At 43.4% G+C, this 20654-nt stretch overlaps 1 protein-coding gene across 1 annotated transcript in view; it reads right to left on the bottom strand.

Moving 5' to 3' along the window:
* Positions 1-18054, bottom strand: part of HS6ST3 (heparan sulfate 6-O-sulfotransferase 3) — a 652227-nt gene extending 634173 nt beyond the window's left edge. The window contains exon 1 of the mRNA XM_042958010.1: positions 17351-18054. Within this exon, the coding sequence (XP_042813944.1) occupies positions 17351-18054 (704 nt within the window). The remainder of the gene's footprint in view (positions 1-17350) is intronic.
* Positions 18055-20654: the final 2600 nt, after the last annotated feature.

The raw sequence follows: 20654 nt of genomic DNA, 5'->3' as shown, positions 1-20654 counted from the left end.
GACAGTGACCTGGAGTATAAGAGCTTAGTAAAGGAAATGGTTGGGGATATGCGCTCTGAGTTAGTTGGCTTTCATGTGCAAGACATGCTCAATGTCATGGGCACGTACTTTGGAATTAGCTAACCCTGGGAGGGGCAATCCCTCCAAGGGTCAGTAAGGCCCCAGATGTCAAGGCATAAAATACAAAAACCAGAAAACATGGTTATAATAATAATAATAATAGTAATAACTTAGCTCCACCCTGGTTCTGCCTTGCTCTTCCTGGTATTCTTACTACCTGCCTAGACAGCAGTCATATATGCACAATATCAGCACAGGTATGGTTCTGCAGTACACTTATCTTAATGAGCACTGAAACTAATGTAACACTGTATGTTAATTATACTTGAATGAAAAATAATAATAAAGTACTTGCTACTTTACACTCAAAAAAAAAAAAAGAGAGAGAGAGAGAGAGAGAGATGGTTCTGAAATCAGATACACCTCATTAAAATACCTCACTGCTCTTAGGGGTGCCTGGGTGGCTCAGTCGGTTAGGCGTCCGACTTCAGCTCCAGTCATGATCTCACAGTTTGTGAGTTTGAGCCCCACGTCGGGCTCTGTGCTGACAGCTCGGAGCCTGGAGCCTACTTCAGATTTCTGTGTCTCCCTCTCTCTCTGCTTCTTCCCCACTCATGCTGTCTCTCTCTGTCTCTCAAAAATAAAATGAAAAACATTTAAAAAATTAAAATAAAAGAAAAAACCTCACTGCTCCACCAATGATTAATTCTGCAGCCGCGAACAAGTCACTTAACCTCCCTGAGCCTCATTTTCTCATCTGTACAATGAAGGTGGCAATAGTACCTACTTAATGCAAGTCCTTACGTAAGAAAGCACTTAGCCTAAAGCAGAGTAAGCAATTAAAATGTGTCAGCAATAATTACTAGTTCTTCTCCCTCTGATTTCTCCCAAAGTGTACTGTGATTGATATATAGTAGACACTCAATAAATGTATGTTGAAGTTAACTAAACCAACAAGGAAGTAAATGGAAAAAAAAATCAATGAATAATCTTTGACTAAGCACAGAAATGTAACACTTTTCATAGATGTAGTTAGAATAATTGGCAGACCAGAACTTGGAAGTGAGGGCTGGATTTGAAGTCTAGTTTTATCATTTAATCCCATGTGTCTCTCTACAACAGGATGGAGAGTCTATTGGTAGGCTCTCCAACATCCATTCCCCCTTTCCCTTGTTGAGAGAGCCTTGATTTTGTCCTGCTATCCACTATCCCCATCTTCACAGATAAATCCTGGAGGTCCTATTCCCATTGCCATTGATTGGCTTAGGGGTGGGAAAGTGAACTTTCTGCTCTAAATATTGTCCCTTTGGCCAGGAAATTCTGCCTGAGCAACTGCAGCCTTCCTGCAACCATGAGTCAACAAGGTTAAGGGGGTAAGGGAAAGGTGTGAAAAAACACCTGGGGCCTCAGTAAAATAATGACAGCTAACATTTAATGAGTGCTTACTGTGCTTCAGGTATACCTCTAAATGTCTGTGTGCATTAACTCATATGATCCTCAACACTAATACCAGGTAGGAATGTTTTTATCACTGTTTTATAGGTCGAGAAACTGAGGCTTCAAGTATTCACACAGTCTGTGCAAAGTCACATGGCAGAAAGTGGCAGAGTCAGGATTCAAACCCACGGTTGGACTCCAAAATTATGTTCTTTGCCTCTTTGCTTTACTAGATCTGGAAAATGCTATCAAGACAGAATCAACCAATTCTCTCTGGGCTTGTTATGAGACTTAAAATGTCTCACTATTAAGCCAATATGAACTTGAGATTTTGTGAAATGCAGCTGATAGTTTCCTAATAAATATACTCAGATTCTTCATCTGTAAAATGGGGACACTTCTACGTGCCTCAGAGGGTTGCTGTTAACATAGAGTTCAACAAGTGCAATACCCTCCCTCTCTTCTTCTGGATCACCTCCTACTGTTGGTCATCACATCTCTCCTGGTTTTCCATCAGCTTACTGACCTTCTTCCAAGACTCTGGTCCAGAAGAAGTCTGGTCAGGTCATGATCTCATTGCTTGTGGGTTCGAGCCCCACATTGGTCTCTGTGCTGATAGCTCACAACCTGGAGCCTGCTTCAGATGCTGTGTCTCCCTCTCTCTCCGTCCCTCCCCCACTTGCACTCTGTCTCTCTCTTGCCCGCTCTCAAAAATAAATAAACATCAAAAAAAAAATTTTTAAGACTCCAGTCCAACCCAGATACTTTGTATAGTTTAAGGTCTCCACCCAAGCAAATGTGTATATCCTCCTAGAAGTGATCAGGCATACCTTATATATGAAAACCAGCTCCTTACTAAGCAAAGTTATTCTGCTAACAGATCTTTATTATGAAACATAAACTCTTGATTCTAGAAGATTTTATTTTCTCTTCTAAAGTAACTTTTTGCTCTCCTGTAATTAGCTTCAAAAGCAAGTATGCAGAGAACAGCTCAGTAGATTATCACATGCTAAATCAGCTTAAATGAAAATGAGTTACATTCTCAGCACACTTTGAGGACATATTAACCGAAAGTTATAATTTAGAGTGGTCATATGAAAATAATGATAAAGTCATGAATACAAAAGTAAAAATACCAATTTTAGGATAGCTTCCTCAAAAGGGTAAAGCAATGCAGGGGAAAAAAACTTTTATACCTTGATCTGTGCCAAATCCCTGGAAAAAGAGTTTCCTGATGGTCTAAGGAGAAAAACTTGAGCATCTTGATAAGGCTTTTATGATATATTATGTCCTGTTTTAAGTGAAACTGCTCATTACTCTAACAAGTTGTCGAGCTGAATGTGTGTTTTGCATATTTTCGAATGCATCTTTGTCATTCCTGATTTTTGAAACTCCCTGTAAACACTGAATTATATATTCATTGCATTTCCAAAATCCAACTTTCCTTCCTTTTCCATTCTATGTCAAAAGGCTTCTCACTGTCAGAGTAAATTTAAGTTTGTAGAGTACTTTATCCTTTACCAAGTGTTTTCACTTAACCTCCAACAATTCCAAAAAGGAAGACAAGACACACATTCCTATCCAAAGTGTCCGATAAATTAGTAAATTTATTCATGCTTGTTTTCTTTCATTCTTTCATTTATTCAGCCAACATTTATTTGACAGCCATTATGACCAGGCACTATTCTAGGCACTGAGGATGCAGAGGGAAACAAAACAGTCACTATCTTCAGGAAGCTTAAATATTGGCAGGAAGGCCACACAATCAATAAGTAAACAAGTCCATGAAGAAGCCTAGATTCAAACCGTGTTGCTTAATCACAAGTGCAGAGCTCTTTTCAGGATAACACTCTCCCTCCTTGGTCCAAATGAGCTGACACAAAAGTTCTCTTTGCCACGAATTTGGGCAGGTTGATTTTTTTTTTTTTAACGTTTATTTATTTTTGGGACAGAGAGAGACAGAGCATGAACGGGGGAGGGGCAGAGAGAGAGGGAGACAGAGAATCCGAAGCAGGCTCCAGGCTCTGAGCCATCAGCCCAGAGCCCGACGCGGGGCTCGAACTCACGAACCGCGAGATCGTGACCTGAGCCGAAGTCGGACGCTCAACCGACTGAGCCACCCAGGCGCCCCGGGGCATGTTGATTTCTTGGACTCCAATCTCTTTGGGTTTCCAAAAGGGCTCAGATTTTTCATAGTCTTCTGAAAAAATTCAGTGGACAACTATCGAAGCAGCATCTAATAACCAATTCATTCAGAGCACTGTTACAGACAGTTGGGAAGATTATCCCTTATCCTCCCCAAAACAAAAGAATTGTGGATTTAGAAATAAAATTTAAAAAGAAACATACACACCTGTAAATGTTTGTGGGCGTTAACTCAGATGATCCTCATTACTAATTGTCGGAGGAAGTCATCTAGAGGATGGGACCAATGGGTGAGCCAGCACAAGCTGGACCTGGGTAAATGGAAGGCATCCCCCAGCCACTCCCCTGTCCTTGGAATGCACTTTCTGCCTACATCCCCACACTAGGAGCTGTCTCTAGGACACGGCCTTGAGATAGTAAGGTGTGGAGACCATCTGGACTGAACTCAGCTAAAGTCTCTATATAAACTCTTAAGATTCTGGCAGGCAGGTGCAGAATCATCATGGGGCCACCCGCCCAAGACAAGCCTCATATGTAAGTTCCCTTGCTTAGTAAACCCGCTGCCTACCAATCTGGAATGGCTGCCTCTTCCTTCAGTCTTTCTTTGCCCCCCCATGTACAGGGGTGTTTCTGATTTCACCCAGGAAGCTCCCAAAGTCTGGAACCAACACTGACACCAAATAGGAATGTTTTTATCACTGTTTTATGGGTCAAGAAAACAAAGCCTGAAGAACTCGTGCAATCCGTGACAGGTCGTATAATAGTAAGTAATAGAGTCAGGACTTAAACCTACATTTGGGCTTCAGAACATATGTTCTTTGCCTTTTATTTTACTGGATCTAGAAAATGCTATTGAGGCAGAATGTCTGCCAATGCTAAGACCTTCTTCCCTGGAAAAATATGGTCACATAAAATTTTAAAGTACAAATTAATATCCTGCAAGTGTCTACTCATTTAGTTGTTAGCCGTTGTGACTACACAGGCTTTCCACGGGACAGCATTTCAAATGACTCCCCTTTGCCTGTTTTCCGTCTTACAGCACTCACTAGTAGGTTAACTTCTTCCACGTATCATTAGTAATTCATGACTTATTCGTGAAGGTGCACGGCTAGCACTACTACAGACCTAATACAATGAATATCTTATTAGGAAGAAATTAACAAATGAATTGTTGCCGATCAATAGGTGTTGAAGAGAAAATTACAATGATAGTAAAGCCTAAATAATTTATACACAATATTGATTTTTTCATTACATTAATTATTCTTTATAGCACACATAGGGAACTCGCAGAATAAAACTTTCAAAGCAAAGAAATTTATCTGCAGTGGTGCTGTAGGCTTAAGTGTGAATTTAAAAGACAAAGAATGGACCATGAGAGCTGAGAAGTATTTTTAGATTAAATACACATCAGATAATAAATTTGACAGCTCCAACGTACCAGAGTTCCTTCATGTTGTCTGACGTTTTTATACACAATACTTTTGATATTTATTTATCAAGAGAAGTATTGATAGAACTGTTTCTTTAATAGAATCATTAGAAATAGAACTATCCATTAATCCACCTCTTTCATCGAATGTTTGGAAGGCAGAATGACAAACTCGATGAAGCTACGTGGGAAAGAAAACCTTCTCTAACAGCTCGCCCAGAATCTTTAAGTTAACGGGACTTACATTCAGTTGACTGGAGTGCAGGCTCCTTATAGTTAATATTCAGAGCCAGCAGAATACAATTCCTAAGGCAATTTTATCATGGCAAGTAAACTTCACACAGATGCAAGGGCCTGCACAAGAGCCTCATGTTTGCAGACCATTGCCAACTCTAGCCATCACATAATGGGGTTCTAGAGAACAAAAAACAGTGCTGTACGTAAAGAGTACATACATGTGAAAAAGAGTATGTTCTTCGTGGATGATGCTGTTCCCAGCAACGCAAAATCCCCTCCTCATAGATGGAAGAAATGAACTCAACACACATGCGCCAAGCTCAGTAGAGGTACTAGGGACAGATATTGCATTGAATATCTACAAATGCGTATGTTGAATCATGTTTGGCTCATGACATTTTGACTCTTGGAATTTGCACAGTGAATTGATAGTTCTTATGTCAAGTTTTCTCAGACATCAACTTTAACTATTTTTCAGTATCTAATGTTAGGAGATTCCATGTTCCTAATATTTTGCAAAGAGTTGCATATATGTATAGTATCAAGCATATCATATCTCTCCCGCAAAATTAATATGGAAATAGTGTTTCAAATGGCTTTTAAATTAAAAAAAAAACATTAAAATAGTTTCAAATTGATACTTTTTTCTAATTGATACATTTTTTTTCTTTCCTCATCATTCACCCCGAGACTGAAAGCCACATTAATGTTACTTTTAATGTTCTTAATGTTCTTGGAAGAAAATCTAAGCAACAGGAAGCATCTCATCTCACAAGTGTGCTTTTGCAAACTACAGCCGGTTTTGTAAACTATTTTGTCAGTCTCAATTAATATCTCTATACAACTTCAAATTTATAAAATACCACATACAGGTATAATATAATATGCATCATAATACAGGTAAAACTTCCCCAATCTGTTACTATTATCAGCTGGTTCTGGGGTGACAAAACACCCAAATTTAGCATCATTTCTATCGTTCAGTGAAAAAGTCACTGTCTATGGTGACTGCCATTCTGTGGAGTGTGCTTTGCTGCATTCACCGTTCTTTAGGTGGAGACTAACAGTCCATACAGAAAACATGAGGTCCAGGTACGAAAAGAACACATATTTCTAAGTGGTCTCATTTGTAGACTTGAACAGGACATTCATAAAATGGATTAGAAGACATTTCAAACTATTTAAAGGCAAGTTATTCTGCGTGTTCATCCCACCCACTGCCCCCCGCCAAACCCAAATCCATTCTCCATCTTCCTCTGGCTTGTGGAACACACGTGGTTATATCAAGTAGCTCTCTTACTGTTCACCTTCTGCGTGGATTCAGCCAGTGGAAGGCAATGGAAGGAGACCGGCAGGTGGGAGGAGAAAGTGATCAGGATATTTCCTCCCCATCCGTCCTCTCTGCCTCAGCTCCATACTTCTGGAACAAGCAGCTCCCATGGGAAAGCCCTTCTTACCACTGGGGCTGTAGCTCCTGTCAGGCCCCAGCAGACAATGGATGCTGACAACATGGTCTCTCTCTGCCACTTCAGGCCCGGAGCGGATACCCTTGTCGGTAGTTACAAGGGGCCCCAGGTCCAGTGGTGGCCCTTAACCAGTCCATACCTCTGTAATAGCCCCATCACAATCCCAGAGTGTCCCTCTGTTTGCTTCTAGGACCCTGACTAATACAGCTAGCTGTGCTAGAGAAGAAGAATGTGTAAGTAATCAAAAGAACACCCGCAGCATTTAATGACACCGGCCCTCAGAGGCAGGGGATAGATGGTGAATTACTCCCCATAAAGGCACTAATGAGACCAACCATTGCACGCAAGATAAACTGCTCACCTCCATTTTCAATATTCCTTCTGATTCGGTTTTTTAAGATTTCATTCTTCACCTTGACTACTTTTGTCCTTCTGCTCTCCCTCCTCCGTAGCATCCTTCTAATTTACGCTCCACATTATCAGTGTCTATTCTCTCTTCCCGGGCATGTCACTTTGTTTTTTACTGTACTATACAGATCTTACCTTGCACACACAGCTTAAGTTACCAACTATATGTGTTTAAAGTCATGTGTACCCTTCTCTCTAGTTCTGTTTTCACTTTTTCAAGCAAATCTATAAAATTCTACAAGTTCATAATTAGAGTCCACAAAATATAGAAGCTACCATCCAACTATATAGTCAACATCCATAACCTTGATTCCTTTGAAAGAAATACTCTGTAAAACCCAACAAATAAATGTGGAGGACAGCAAGGAGGTTAGCATTTCTACCCTCTTACGTTTATAAAGAAACTAGAATGCAGAGGTAACCGTGAACATACGGTGTTAAATGCAAGGTTCTGACAACAAATGGCACAGTACTTACCAATAAAAGCATGCTAAGATATTAATAATAGCAATGAACTGCAAATATTTATGTGCCCACAGGCAACTAATTCAATTTCACTGCAGGATTGCTCCATTTATGAATTTAATTGTGTGTGTTTAAACATTTTTGCTGCTGTTTCATTAATTACCCATAAAAAAATAAAATGATATGCTGAAGAAAAGGAAGAGTGCGAGTTTCCATTCAAATGCCTTCGTTTAAGTGCCCACTAAGTGTCCACGGCAGCTTACAAATTAACACTTACCTTCATCATCTGTGGCTTTTCTGCATCACAACTTACAGATTCATTTTTGGTCTCTCAGGATGAGAAGTGCCAGAGTCAAAAAGGACGGTACAGGGGCACCTGGGTGGCTCAGTCGGTTAAGCATCTGACTCTGGATTTCAGCTCAGGACATGATCTCACCATCCTGAGATTGAGCCCTGCATCAGGTTCCACACTGAGCATGGAGCCTGCTTAAGATTCTCTCTCTCCCTCTTCTTCTGCCCCTCCCTTGCTGGCTCGCTCTCTCTCTCTCTCTCTCTCTCTCTCAAAAAAAGGAAGGGGAATGGTACAGGTTTACCTATCATTTTATTTTTACACAAAACAGCGTGGATGTGTAAGACGAGCCCCATGAGAAGAAAATGATGGCTAATGCTTACATGTGGCAGGTTTTGCTTCAAAGGTGCCACATGCACCGTGAGAACCCACCAGGAGTAGTACCACCATGCCTCCCATTTTCCAGAAAAGGAATCAAAGTACAGAACAGGTAACTGACTTATTCAGGGTTACATGAGAGGTTGAGCCAGATGAAAATCCAGCTCCCTTGACTTCACAGCCCATGCTCTTAAACATCGCCCTAACTACACTCACAAATTGGACATCAGCACAACTCACAGTGATTTTCAGTGACTGATAAATTTGTCACTGATTTCTTCCAACTTCCCTTGAGGACTGTTTTCCTAATTCGGGGTCTCCTTCCAACACTCCTCAATATCACAACCACCTCAACCATCTGACTTCAACCAGTAGTAATCCAGTACATATTATTTACACTTTTCTCAGCCTCCTAACCTACATCGAAGACACTGTGCTCTCCAGAGGCTGATTTTTTTTTTTTACTAAAGTTACAATAAATGAGATTAACCTTCCCAAGAGGCTGTTTGTACCCACATGAATTTCTGAGTTGTAGCATACTATCTCATAGGAGAAACCTCCTAGGATAGTCCAATAAGGCCTGGCTTCTGTCCTTACTTTTACTCCTCTAGAGAATCAGAGTTGACATCTTGCTAATCATGGAAGGCAACTACTAACAATTAGAACTGTCACCTGAAGTAAGAGAGTCATGCTATAAAACATTTAATCATTCCCTCTTTTAAAGAACCACAATCTTGTCAGATTATGCTGATATTTTTCCAATGTAATCTAGAACATGTCACAGACTTTCAGCTGACGTTTATGGAGTATCTTTCATAGATCAGTCTCTGTGCTGGGAACTTTGTGTGTGTTTTACTGAGCAAATGTATGTGCTAGAGGAAGATATAAACAAATAATATCATCTAAGTTAAACGTCTGGTACACTTCCCAACACATAGTTAAATGCTTAGCTATAATTAAAACAAAGCTCTATTAGCCAATTAAAATCAACAGAGGATTTATATCTAATATCCATAATTTAACAAACTCAAAAACAAGATAATTAATTACTAGAAAATATTAATTTGGGCTCCCCATTTAATTGTTTTCATACTAAACCTATTTCTTGGCCCAATAATTTATTTCATGAGTCTTAAAATCACATTAGGATTTGGCAGTATCATTTAGACCTGTTTAATCCATTATCAGGCATAAGTAACTTTCAAATGCCATAAGCTTCTGATTGTCCTTCGTCAAAATGAGATGATAATAATTAGCTGTGGGGAATAATAATACAAGAGTCTAAGATTAAGCAAATCCACATTGTCAGTGGCTAAATTTACCTAGAATTCAATTATTACATGAGCATTTGGATTTTTCCAAAAAAAAAAAAGAAATCAACCCTTGCCAATATCCCAAGGTAACCAGCAAGAAAGAGGCAAAAAAATAAATCATCGATCACCATTTGCCAGGTTCCAGTTGTAGCTTCACAACTCAAAAAGAAAAAAAAAAAGGAATGGGTTTAATTCAACCTCTTTCTGATTTATAGCAAATGTTGGTGGTTTGGACCAGAAGCAATACTTTCAGAGACTCTGTAACGAACATGTAAGTGGATACGGCATAGAGACAATCTCTTATCTCCTTAGTTTCACACAGCACACAAACCTGATGGTGAAAATTAACCTTCTTCGCAGTTCAACATTTCTAATTAGAAGAGACATCAAAGAGATTATACTTTAGAAGGCTGTATGGGCCATAATATTCTAGACAATCTGAAAGAGAGCTCTGCTGACTCCTTATATATTTCAGCCCACTGTCTAAAGGAAAAAGCAATAACCAGATGATGTTTCAAAGTGGTGATGGCTTAAAACATAAGAGACTCTTAAAAACTGAGAACAAACTGAGGGTTGATGGGGGTGGGAGGGGAGGGAGGGTGATGGGTATTGAGGAGAGCACCTGTTGGGATGAGCACTGGGTGTTGTATGGAAACCAATTTGACCATAAATTTCATATTAAAAAAAAAAAAACCAAAGTGGTGATGGCTTTTGGTGGTAAGTTGTGTTATATTTTCTCATCTTTCCTTTTTTTTAATTTTTTCAATGTTTATTTATTTATTGTTTATATATATATATATATATATATTTTTTTTTTTTTTTTTTTTTTTTTTTTTTTGAGAAAGAGAGAGAGACAGAGTCCAAGCAGGGGAGGGGCAGAGAGAGAGGGAGACACAGAATCTGAAGCAGGCTCCAGGCTCCGAGCTGTCAGCATGGAGCCCAACAGGGGGCTCAACCTCACGGACTGTGATATCATGACCTGAGCCAAAGTTGGAAGCTTAACCGACTGAGCCACTCAGGCGCCCGACTCATCTTTCCTTTTTATATTCATTATGAAGAAACAGAAGCTCTAATACACTGGACTACTGCTTTTGGGCCTCACCATGTAAAACAGTCTATACCACCAGACCTGTGCTTTCCAAGTTTCCTTGGTGGAAATATCTACAAATGTTTGACAACTGAGTAGTTCATTTGTAATCTTTCTTTTTGAGGGGTGGGGGTCGTGTTTTGCTTTCTCTGCATGGGGCAGAAGAGGGGAGAAGAAAGATACCCTGAATTCAGCTTAGATTAGAACACAGAATCTTAAAATAGAAGGCCAGAGAGGCTAAGCTCTTCCTCAGGGAAGAGTTCCTTTCACAACATCAGTGGTTAATGAGCCACATTTCAGGTTTTCACTGCTGGGGAGTAAGCCACTGCACAAAAGAGTCCATCCGCATTTTAGATAGCTACAAATTTTAGGAAGTTCTTACTCTGAGTTGAAACCTTCTCCAACCACCTGAATCTCGAGTATCCTAGTTCCATCCTTTGGAGAAATACAGAGCAAGCTTCCTCCATCTTGCACACCTTCCTCCTTTGAGTATTTGAAGGCAATTTTTACATCTCTCCTTATTTTTTGCCACCTCTATATTAAATCCCCCCCGTTCCTCCAAATTATTCCTCATGTGACATGGATTCCAGCTGCTGCAAATAAATTGGAGCTGCAGCTTAACATTAAAATGTTCCTACACACAAGAATGCAAAGGAGAGATCTGAAAGTTTATTTTTTATTTACTTACACCTGTAATTGACACAGTTGGAAAGACTATCCAGAACCCAATGGTCCCTGTGGGAGCTGTATCTATGTGAGCTCCCCTTATCACTACACACACACACACACACACACACACACACACACACACCCGTCCCATGGATGGTTCTGTGATACCAGGTGGGTCCGGAAACCTCACTGCCCCAGCCCCATGGACTGGCTAAAAGAAGACTCACAAGTTCCAAGCTGGGCTATTCAGAGTCATGCCCCAACATTTCAAATTGGAACATGGAGAAGGCTTGCTAGCCTCTTGGCCTGTGGAGTTATTAGACATGACAGCCATTTACCCATTTCATAGAATAAGCCGATTGGACAGAGTGAGATCAATATCCAAAGGAGTATGGGGAGAAAGACCCCACACTTCCAGTTCCAATCATTCTTGAAACCAACTCTACCCCTCCGTTTCCTGTGGTCTGGTTGTTAAGCCAGTAATGCCCCCTGGCTGAACTGAGTTTGAGTCAGGTTTATATCATTTGCAACACAGAAGGTCCTATCTACCACAATAGTCATTAGATTCCAACTACTCTACCAGAACCAACAGAAAGTAGGTCATAAAAGGGAAAAATCACTACCCCACCCTATAAAAGGTGTGGACAGAATCTCTTGCCAGCTTTATTTAAGAATGAGAGTGATACTCACCTACCAAAGATGAAGGTCTTTCTTCCTAATAGACTAACTTCCGTAGGGCTGACACTGTTCAAAACTGCATTCCTAGAACTATTGCAGTAACTGGCACATAATAAGAGCTTAAAACACTCTCCACTATACTTTTCATAGTAAACAGAAAAAACAATAGGCAAAACATCATATATAAATTATTAAAATGAAGACTCAAGTCCCTGAATAAACCTTAGACATATCATTTCACTTCCTTAGGATTAAATTGCCCATTTGCCATATATATTGTAGGACTCGATCACCTCTTCAGTCTTCTTTAGCCATAAAATGCTATGATTCTATCCATACTCAACAATAGTAAAGAATAGTCTTCTAAAGGCCTGAACATGCAAATAAAAGAAGGGAACATGGTAATAAAGAAGGCAGCACAAGAATAATAATTAAAAAAAAGAAGGGTTCCTGGGTGGATCAGTCAGTTGAGCATCAGACTCTTGATTTCAGGTCAGGTCATGATCTCATAGTTCACAGGATCAACCCCTGCTTCAGGCTCTGTGCTGAGCATGGAGGCTGCTTAACAGTCTCTCTCTCTCTCTCTCTCTCTCTCTCTCTCTCTCTCTCTCTCTCTGCCTCTCTCCCCTGCTCATGCACGTTCTCACTCTCTCTCCCAAATAAATTAATAAATACAAACATACATACATACATAAAAAGAATAACCTACCAAAAAGATAGTTGGGGAGGAAGCAGAAGAAAAATGAGCAGAAATCATCAGTGATGTGATTGAAGAGGTCACTCATACATGCCACCTTCTGATTTGCTTCCTATTTTACTCTGACTAATCATTGTGCTGGAAAAAGCCCTCTGTGCTGGGTCCAAACTGCCAGCCCCAGAGCCTTTTCCCTTCCTGGGCATGTGTAGTCCACATGATGGCTCCTCCATCTAAACCATCTCCTTTCAGAATTGGCTTCCCACTTCTGCCTTTGGTCCTAGATATTCCATTTTTTCATCTTTAAAGATAAACAAGGTTTTTTTATCTTTAAAGTTTATTTACTTATTTTGAGAGTGTGTGTGTGTGTGAGCAGGGGAAGGGCAGAGAGAGAGAGAGAGAGAGAGAGAGAGAGAGAGAGAGAGAGAGGATCCCAAGCAGGCTCTGCACTATTAGTGCTTAAACTCACTATCAGTGCTTAACACAGGGCTTAAACTCACAAAATGTGAGATTATGACCCCGACGCAGGGCTTAAATTCACAAATTGTGAGATCATGACCTGATCTAAAACCAAGAGTCGGAGGCTTAACTGACTGAGCCACCCAGGTGCCCCCTAGACATTCTCTCTTGCTCTCGCACCATTCCAGACAGGTTTCCTTTTTGTCACCAACAGACTAGATACACCCAAGTACACTGTGTGCTTTCCCTGTTTCCCATACCTGTACCCTGCATTCACTGATGCCCAAATGTCCATAATTTTCCACTTATTTCTTAAGTTCGGAGTTTAGGATTCTGTCTCAACACAAGAAATCACAAAATGGCATCTCTATGGCCAACAGACACATGAAAAGATGCTCAATGTGACTCATCATCAGGGAAACACAAATCAAAACCACACTGAGATACCACCTCATACCGGTCAGAGAGGCTAAAATTAACAACTCAAGAAACAACAGATGCTGGCGAGGATGTGGAGAAAGGGGAGCCCTCTTGCACTGTTGGTGGGAATGCAAACTGGTGCAGCCACTCTGGAAAACAGTGTGGAGGTTCCTCAAAAAATTAAAAATAGACCTACCCTATGACCCAGCAATAGCACCATTGGGAATTTATCCAAGGGATACAGGAGTGCTGATGCATAGGGGCACTTGTACCCCAATGTTTATAGCAGCACTTTCAACAACAGCCAAATTATGGAAAGAGCCTAAATGTCCATCAACTGATGAATGGATAAAGAGGTTGTGGTTTATATACACAATGGAATACTACTTGGCAATAAGAAAGAATGAAATCCTGCCATTTGCAGCAACATGGATGGAACTGGAGGGTATTATGCTAAGTGAAATAAGTCAGTCAGAGAAGGACAGATATCATATGTTTTCACTCATATGTGGATCTTGAGAAACATAACAGAAAACCACGGGAGAAGGAAAGGGGAAAAAATAGTTACAAACAGAGAGGGAGGGAGGCAAACCATAAGAGACTCTTAAATACAGAGAACAAACTGAGGGTTGATGGGGGAGAGGCGGGGGAGAGGGGAAAATGGGTGATGGGCATTGGGGAGGGCACCTGTTGGGATGAGCACTGGGTGTTGTATGTAAGTGATGAATCACGGGAATCTACCCCCAAAACCAAGAGCCCACTGTATACACTGTATGTTAGCCAACCTGACAATAAATTATATTAAAATTAATTAATTAATTAATTAATTTTAAATTTTTAAAATGGCATCTCTATAAAATAAGGTGACCTACTTTACAATGAGCTGCTCTAAGGAAGTCACCTCAGATCCTTTCATAAAAGATGATCTTGATTCAAGAAATACTGTTAATACAATTAACAACTAATGTTAAGTATGACTATATACCAGCACATTCTACTATGCACAGATACTGGGCTAAGTATGTTGCATACATTTGCCCCTTCAGGTCTCATAACACCTCTCTAAGAGAGTAATTACTACCTATGCATTAAAGATGAAGATTCTGAGGCTCAGAAAGAGTAACTTACTCCTGCTTACTAAGTAAGAGCCACTCTTGGTTACACAAGAGAGCCATATCCATCTGAATCCAGAGTTCTTGCTGTTACCCACTACGTGACTTACAAAGACACTAATCCCTGTGAGAAATGGGGAGGGGGCCTTTCAGGGGGACCAAAAGCAAAGAGACCAGGGAACTAAAACATGATCTACTTCTTGATTTTGCTTAGAGTCTGCCCTATTTGAAGAACCTTGTTCCCATTATGTAGCAATAGATTATCTGCCATTTTGCATTGTGGAAACGTACCCTCCATTATCCAGGCTAATCTAGTTGACTGTAGAATGCTGTACTCGGGCATTCCAATGACAGACTACTAATTCAATCTTCTCGGTGAGGAAGATGGTACCGGACATCCCTTCAACCTTTTTCCTATAACTTTAGATGTAGGGCACCTCACATAAACCACAACCATTCCTTCCTACAACATCTAGAGCAAAAAAGTAAGTTAGAATATCAGGAAGGGGAGAGAGCGTGTAGAAGAAAAGGAAAAAGGATTATAAAGAGTAGTGTAAAAAAAAAAAAGCTACCACGAAAATTTTGAATTCAAAAAAAAAAAAAGAAAGCAAACCGGTTCAGGGTGATTATCTGATAACTTGTGATTCAGAGAGAAATAAACGTTCATGGTCCATCACTAAACAAAAAGAAGCACTTGTGCAACAGAAACTATATGTTCGAATAGCCACAGTGGAATTTTCCTACATCCCAGCGTAGACAGATACTGAGGATTTCCTATAGGAGTGAAACCTCAGTGCTGTAATCCATGTAGGGTCTCTAGTAGCAGCAACATTTCATCACTAAGCAAAAATCCAGTTATTTTTGGTTCCAGAATCTCTAATTCCTCCTAAACTCTTCATCTATTCACTGTGAGTTTTACACATATTGGCAGAATATACTGCCGGTCTCTGTTGAAGACTCTTTAGATGTTCCTGTGTGATAATCAAAGTCTCTAGTTTTACTGAAACGGAAGCTGGGAATCAGACTAGCAGACTCCTTGGGGTCATTCAGGAATTAATACATAAAGGTCTCAATACAAAAAGTACAACTTTGGCTAAAAGGTAGCAAAGATTGTCTCTCATTGAAATAATCTTGTTTGTCAGGAAGTTTGAGAGTCATAATTAATTGAAAAACTGTTTTGAGCTAAACATAGAAGGGCAGGATCTAAAATACTACACAATTAGACATTTTTAAAAGTAAAAGTTCTTTAAAATATGCTAAGGAAGGAGCCTTCATACCAAGCCCAACCAGTTTCCTATTCTAACCAATTTCCATTAAACAAGGAAAGGAGCAGGGAGGAGAGAAAGTATTTGAAAAACTGCCAGACTAAAAAATCCCATAATGAAATTTTGCTCATTCTTGGAGAAATGAAGTAGAATTAGATGCTTCAGTGGTGGTGAATTTCAGAATCTGGGTAGCTTCCAGTAAATGAAGTTTTTCCATAATGTCAAATGCAAAAGCTATCTGATATCAACATATTGAGCTTGAGTTTTTAAATTCCTATTTCCTTACACCAAATTGTTTGAAACCTTTGAGATAAAAACTTCAATAAACTAGTGTTCCAAGCTTTTAATATTTTAGTCCCTTGAGCAAGCATGTCAGATTAATCTTCAAATTGCAATGGGCAGAAAGAACATTCAACCAAATTCTTAAGCCCATGCCTCTCTCAAAGGATGTTAATAATGTAGGCAGTTTCATTGGCTATTAAGATTTCAAACTTTCCTAATTCTCAGCAGTATTGCTGTTTAAAAGTAGGGGGTATGGGGCGGAGAAAACCATCTATCTTGAAAGGAAGGGATTGTACTTTTTGTATCTCTGGATTCACTTAGCACGTAGCACGTTGCCAGGCACACAGTAGGCATTTAACTAACACCTCTGGCAGGAGTTGATGGTTGGCCTGGGGGAGAGTGGAAATCTTGCTGAGAACAGCATGAGTCCAAATCTGGCATTGCTCAGCAACAAAGACCATCTCCAGAATTAGGGTTATCGAGGTCCTGCAGGAATTTGACAGTGTATCTTCAAAGACACATCAGGAGGATTGTTTCCCCGAGCTGGAGAGGAGCCACCCAAGAGCCACCTATAGAGGGATTCGGCTCGTCTGGGGCTTCAGCATGTCTGTAAAACTCCTGCCCTGCCTCTCTACGCCCAGCTCCTCCTGCCTTTTACCGGATTTGGGTTTCCACTCACACAACTTAGGAGCAAGATCCGACCTCGCTAGTCTAACCCAGGCCTCCTCTCCATTCCACGGTCCGCGGGAGACCACACCGTCCTAGACACACGGAAGAACATACACTACTGCTCCCGGACACCTCTGAAGATGCAAGGGGGTGGCAGGAACCCCGGGGGCGGGGGTGGGGTAAGGGAGGGAGAGGAGTGAGTTCAAGCCCAGGGCTCTAGCCAGAGGTTTCTTATCCCACTCCCCAAGCCTCTGCCCGGACCGCTGGAAGACGCTGGGGAAACTACCCGCAGGCTCGGGCAGCGCAGGGCCGCCCAGGGTCCGCACCGGGGGTGGGGAGAGGGGCGGGGAGGTGGCAGGAAGCGAAAGGGGGCCGGAGACAGTACCTGGTGTGGCTGTGGTTGCGGGGACAGTCTTTCTTCTCCATGATGGCCGGCACGCAGTTGGTGAGCTCCGTCCAGTCGGCATGCAGCCCGCAGCTCCAGCCGGTGGAGAAGCGGGAGAAGAGCCACGTCTCCTTCTTGCCCGGCCGGTGGCAGGTGCACTTCTTCTGGCCCGCTTTGCAGCTACACGGCTGCTCCAGCCGGATGTTCTTCACAAGGTGCCGGCCGAACGTGGTGCCCCCGGTCTTCTGGATGTGCAAGAACACAATCACGTCGCGCCCTTTGATATTGAAATCCACGAAGCGGGTCAGGTCCTTCAGGGTGAAGTTAAAGCGCGGCACGAACCGGGGCAGGGAGCCATTCTCGGGGGCCTCGGGGTCCGGCTCCTCTTCCTCCTCCTCTTCTTCCTCCTCCGGCTCCCCGAGCTCCTCGTCCTCGTCCTCCGGCGCCGCGGCCCCCCGAGGGCCCTCGGGCGGCCCCCGGGGTGGCGGGGGCAGCTGGGGCCGCCGCTCCCACTCCTCCGGCGGCGCCTGTGCCCGGCGGGCGGGACTCGGGGCGGCCGGCTGTCCGGCCTCCCCCGCGCGGGGCTGCTCCCCGAAGTTGGCGCAGGAGCTGGTGCAGGAGGGGGACACGTACTGGTACATGATGACCACGAAGAGGAGAGTGAGCACCGGCGTCAGCAGCCACTTGTTGAACCTTTCATCCATGGTCCCGCTCTCAGGCCGGCAGGCGAAGCGGCGGCGGCGGCAGCGGCGCGGACTGGCGCCCGCTCGGAAGTTTCGGGGACTCCGGGGCGCGGCTCCGAGTCCGCCGCTCCTCCATGCCCCTGACGCGAGGCGTGCGGCTGGCTGGCGGCCCCGCGGCACTCCGGCACTCCGGGGCTGGCAGCGCCAGGGCCTGCGAGCCGAGCGGGGAGGCGGGCGCCGGCGCGGGTGGCTGCGGCTGCGGCGTGGGGCGCCCTGCGCTCCCGGGGGCGCCCGGCTCGGCCCGCTCCCCGCTCCCGCCCGGGCGCGGCGCGCGCTCTCAGGCCACGCGGGGCATCCCGCCGCCGGCGCTCAGGCGCTCAGGCGCTGGGGAGCGCGGCTCGGGTCCTGCACCTGCCCGGGGCAGCCGGGCGGCTGCGGCCGCGAGCGCGGGGGCTGCATGAGGCTCGCCAGGGCGCGGGCCAAGGGCGAAGGCGCGGCCCGGCCCCGCCGCCCCGGCCGGCCGCGGGCACCGCGCTCGGAACGCGCGCCCGGCGCCTCTGCCCGCAGGTCGCCGGGCGCGGGAGCCGAGAGGGCAGACGGCGCCCGCCGCAAGTTTGCGGAGGAGCCCCCGCGGCGGCTGCGGGCGCGGCGCCTGTGCGCAGCCGCCTCTCCGGGAAGAGTCGCACTGCTGTCCGGGTCGGTCCGCCCAGGCGCGAGCACGCAGGCACACTCGCACACCCTGGCTGGCACCGCCACAACCCGCCAGCCGGTGTGACAGGAGCCCTGCTACCCGCAGCAAAAACCTGCCCTAGGTACGGAGCATGCGCCAAAGCCTTCCCCAGCCCCGGAGGAGTTTCCAGGGGAGGAGTCCGCTGCTCCGCGGGGCTCGGAGGAGGCAGCTGGGGGTGGGAATCCCTTCAGCCTCCAGCGAGGAGGTATTTGGGAGAGAGGTGAAGTCGGAGAGAGGAGACAGGCCCCGAGGAGAGCCGCCGGCTCGGATCCGAGACCTCTAAATCCGCAGCTTTCTCTTCCTGAGGATGGACGCAAATCTGGCCGGCCTATGTGCAGGAATACCACTGGCGCACCGCTGGTTAGACTCACCTAGACAGGTCTGCGCTCGAGCTGGCTGGGGAAAATCGGCTCCAGACTGCTTTTAATTTCTACCCAAGACATTCTAACTGGTGCTCAAGTTTTATTCCGGTCCCTCCTTCACTACAGATTTGGTGTGTCCAACTCCACAATTGTATGCAACCAGCATCCATTCATCAATTATCCATTAGGTACCTGCTGTCTATCACAGGCTCTTTGTTGAACGCACACTTCATTTCCTCCACCACGGGACCAACCAGCCCACAAGCGCGCAGTACTTAGAAGAGCTTAGGGGTCACCTCCTAAAATCCATCCTACTAATAATACACACCGAGTTCCCAAATGTGCAAGACTCACCCCTAACCCCCAACGTAGATGATAAGACCGACACGTACCTCTATTTCATAAGCTAAATAAGCTCTAGTTGAGTGCAGATTTTTTTAACTTTATTTTTCAAACATGTGAATTTTGCATTTACCTGAGTGCCACATCTTTGTTTAATAACATTTTCTGTTTTTCAGGTAATGAATGGATGTACCATCAAATGGGAGTAACTACCCCTCCACAATCCCTACACTCGTTTGACCCATGTGGAGAGGGGAGGTGTGTTGAAGAGGGAAACAATGCAATGTGATTATGTCCCTCCTGGCTACCTCGCCAATCCCAGTCCACCACACCTGGCATCTCCTGCCTTTAGAGCGGTCAACCTTCCCACCTGGCCCCTTTATGGATGGGTATGGTACTTGTCTTCTCTTGAGACAGTGTACTATCTCTTCCATTTGTCAGACTACCCCCTTCACAGCCATCAGTTAAGATCCAGATCTCTTTCAGGGATGCTAATTGAAAGTTATTTTTATTGTTCTAGACAGGTGGGATTCTTCTCAACAAAGCTTCCCGCCTCTGCTTCCTTTCCTCTTTCAACTCTATAAACAAGCACAAACAGTGCCCTTCCTGATACTGTATGAGCCTACATTAGTTACAAAAAAAAAAGTGTTGGGTAAGATGAATCAGCTTCTTTAAAGCTTACTTAATTCTACTTATTTTTCTCTCACTTAAATTCTAAAATCCTATTAAGGACATCACACTGCTCTCCGAAGCAAGAAATTGTGAGTGATAAGACAAAGAAAACAATAGAACTCAACAGTTACTTCCTGAATGCATCTGGTTAATGGTATTACTTATTCAAAAACATACACCTTTGCTTACCAAAGTAAAACTTCATTATACTTTTTTATGTTACTTTATTTGAGAAGTTTCTCATTTTCTATAAAATCATTTGCTCTCACATGCATAAGTATAACCTTGTCAGCTACCCAAATATATAACTTCAGTGCTTCGGCAATTTGTATAATGGAAAGCACTTTCTAGATATTATCTCATTTGCTCTCAGAACAACATTCTAGGAAGATAAGAGAAGTATAATATCCCATTTCAGAGATGAGGAGATGGAACCAAGGAAAACCAGGAGAAAGCAGAGCCAAGATTAGCAACCACTAACATCCCTGAGATACATTCAAATCGCCATTGAAGAA

The sequence above is a fragment of the Panthera tigris genome, chromosome A1 (assembly GCF_018350195.1).
Source record: "Panthera tigris isolate Pti1 chromosome A1, P.tigris_Pti1_mat1.1, whole genome shotgun sequence".
Classification (NCBI taxonomy): domain Eukaryota; kingdom Metazoa; phylum Chordata; class Mammalia; order Carnivora; family Felidae; genus Panthera; species Panthera tigris.
This window is presented reverse-complemented; position numbering and strand designations above follow the sequence as displayed.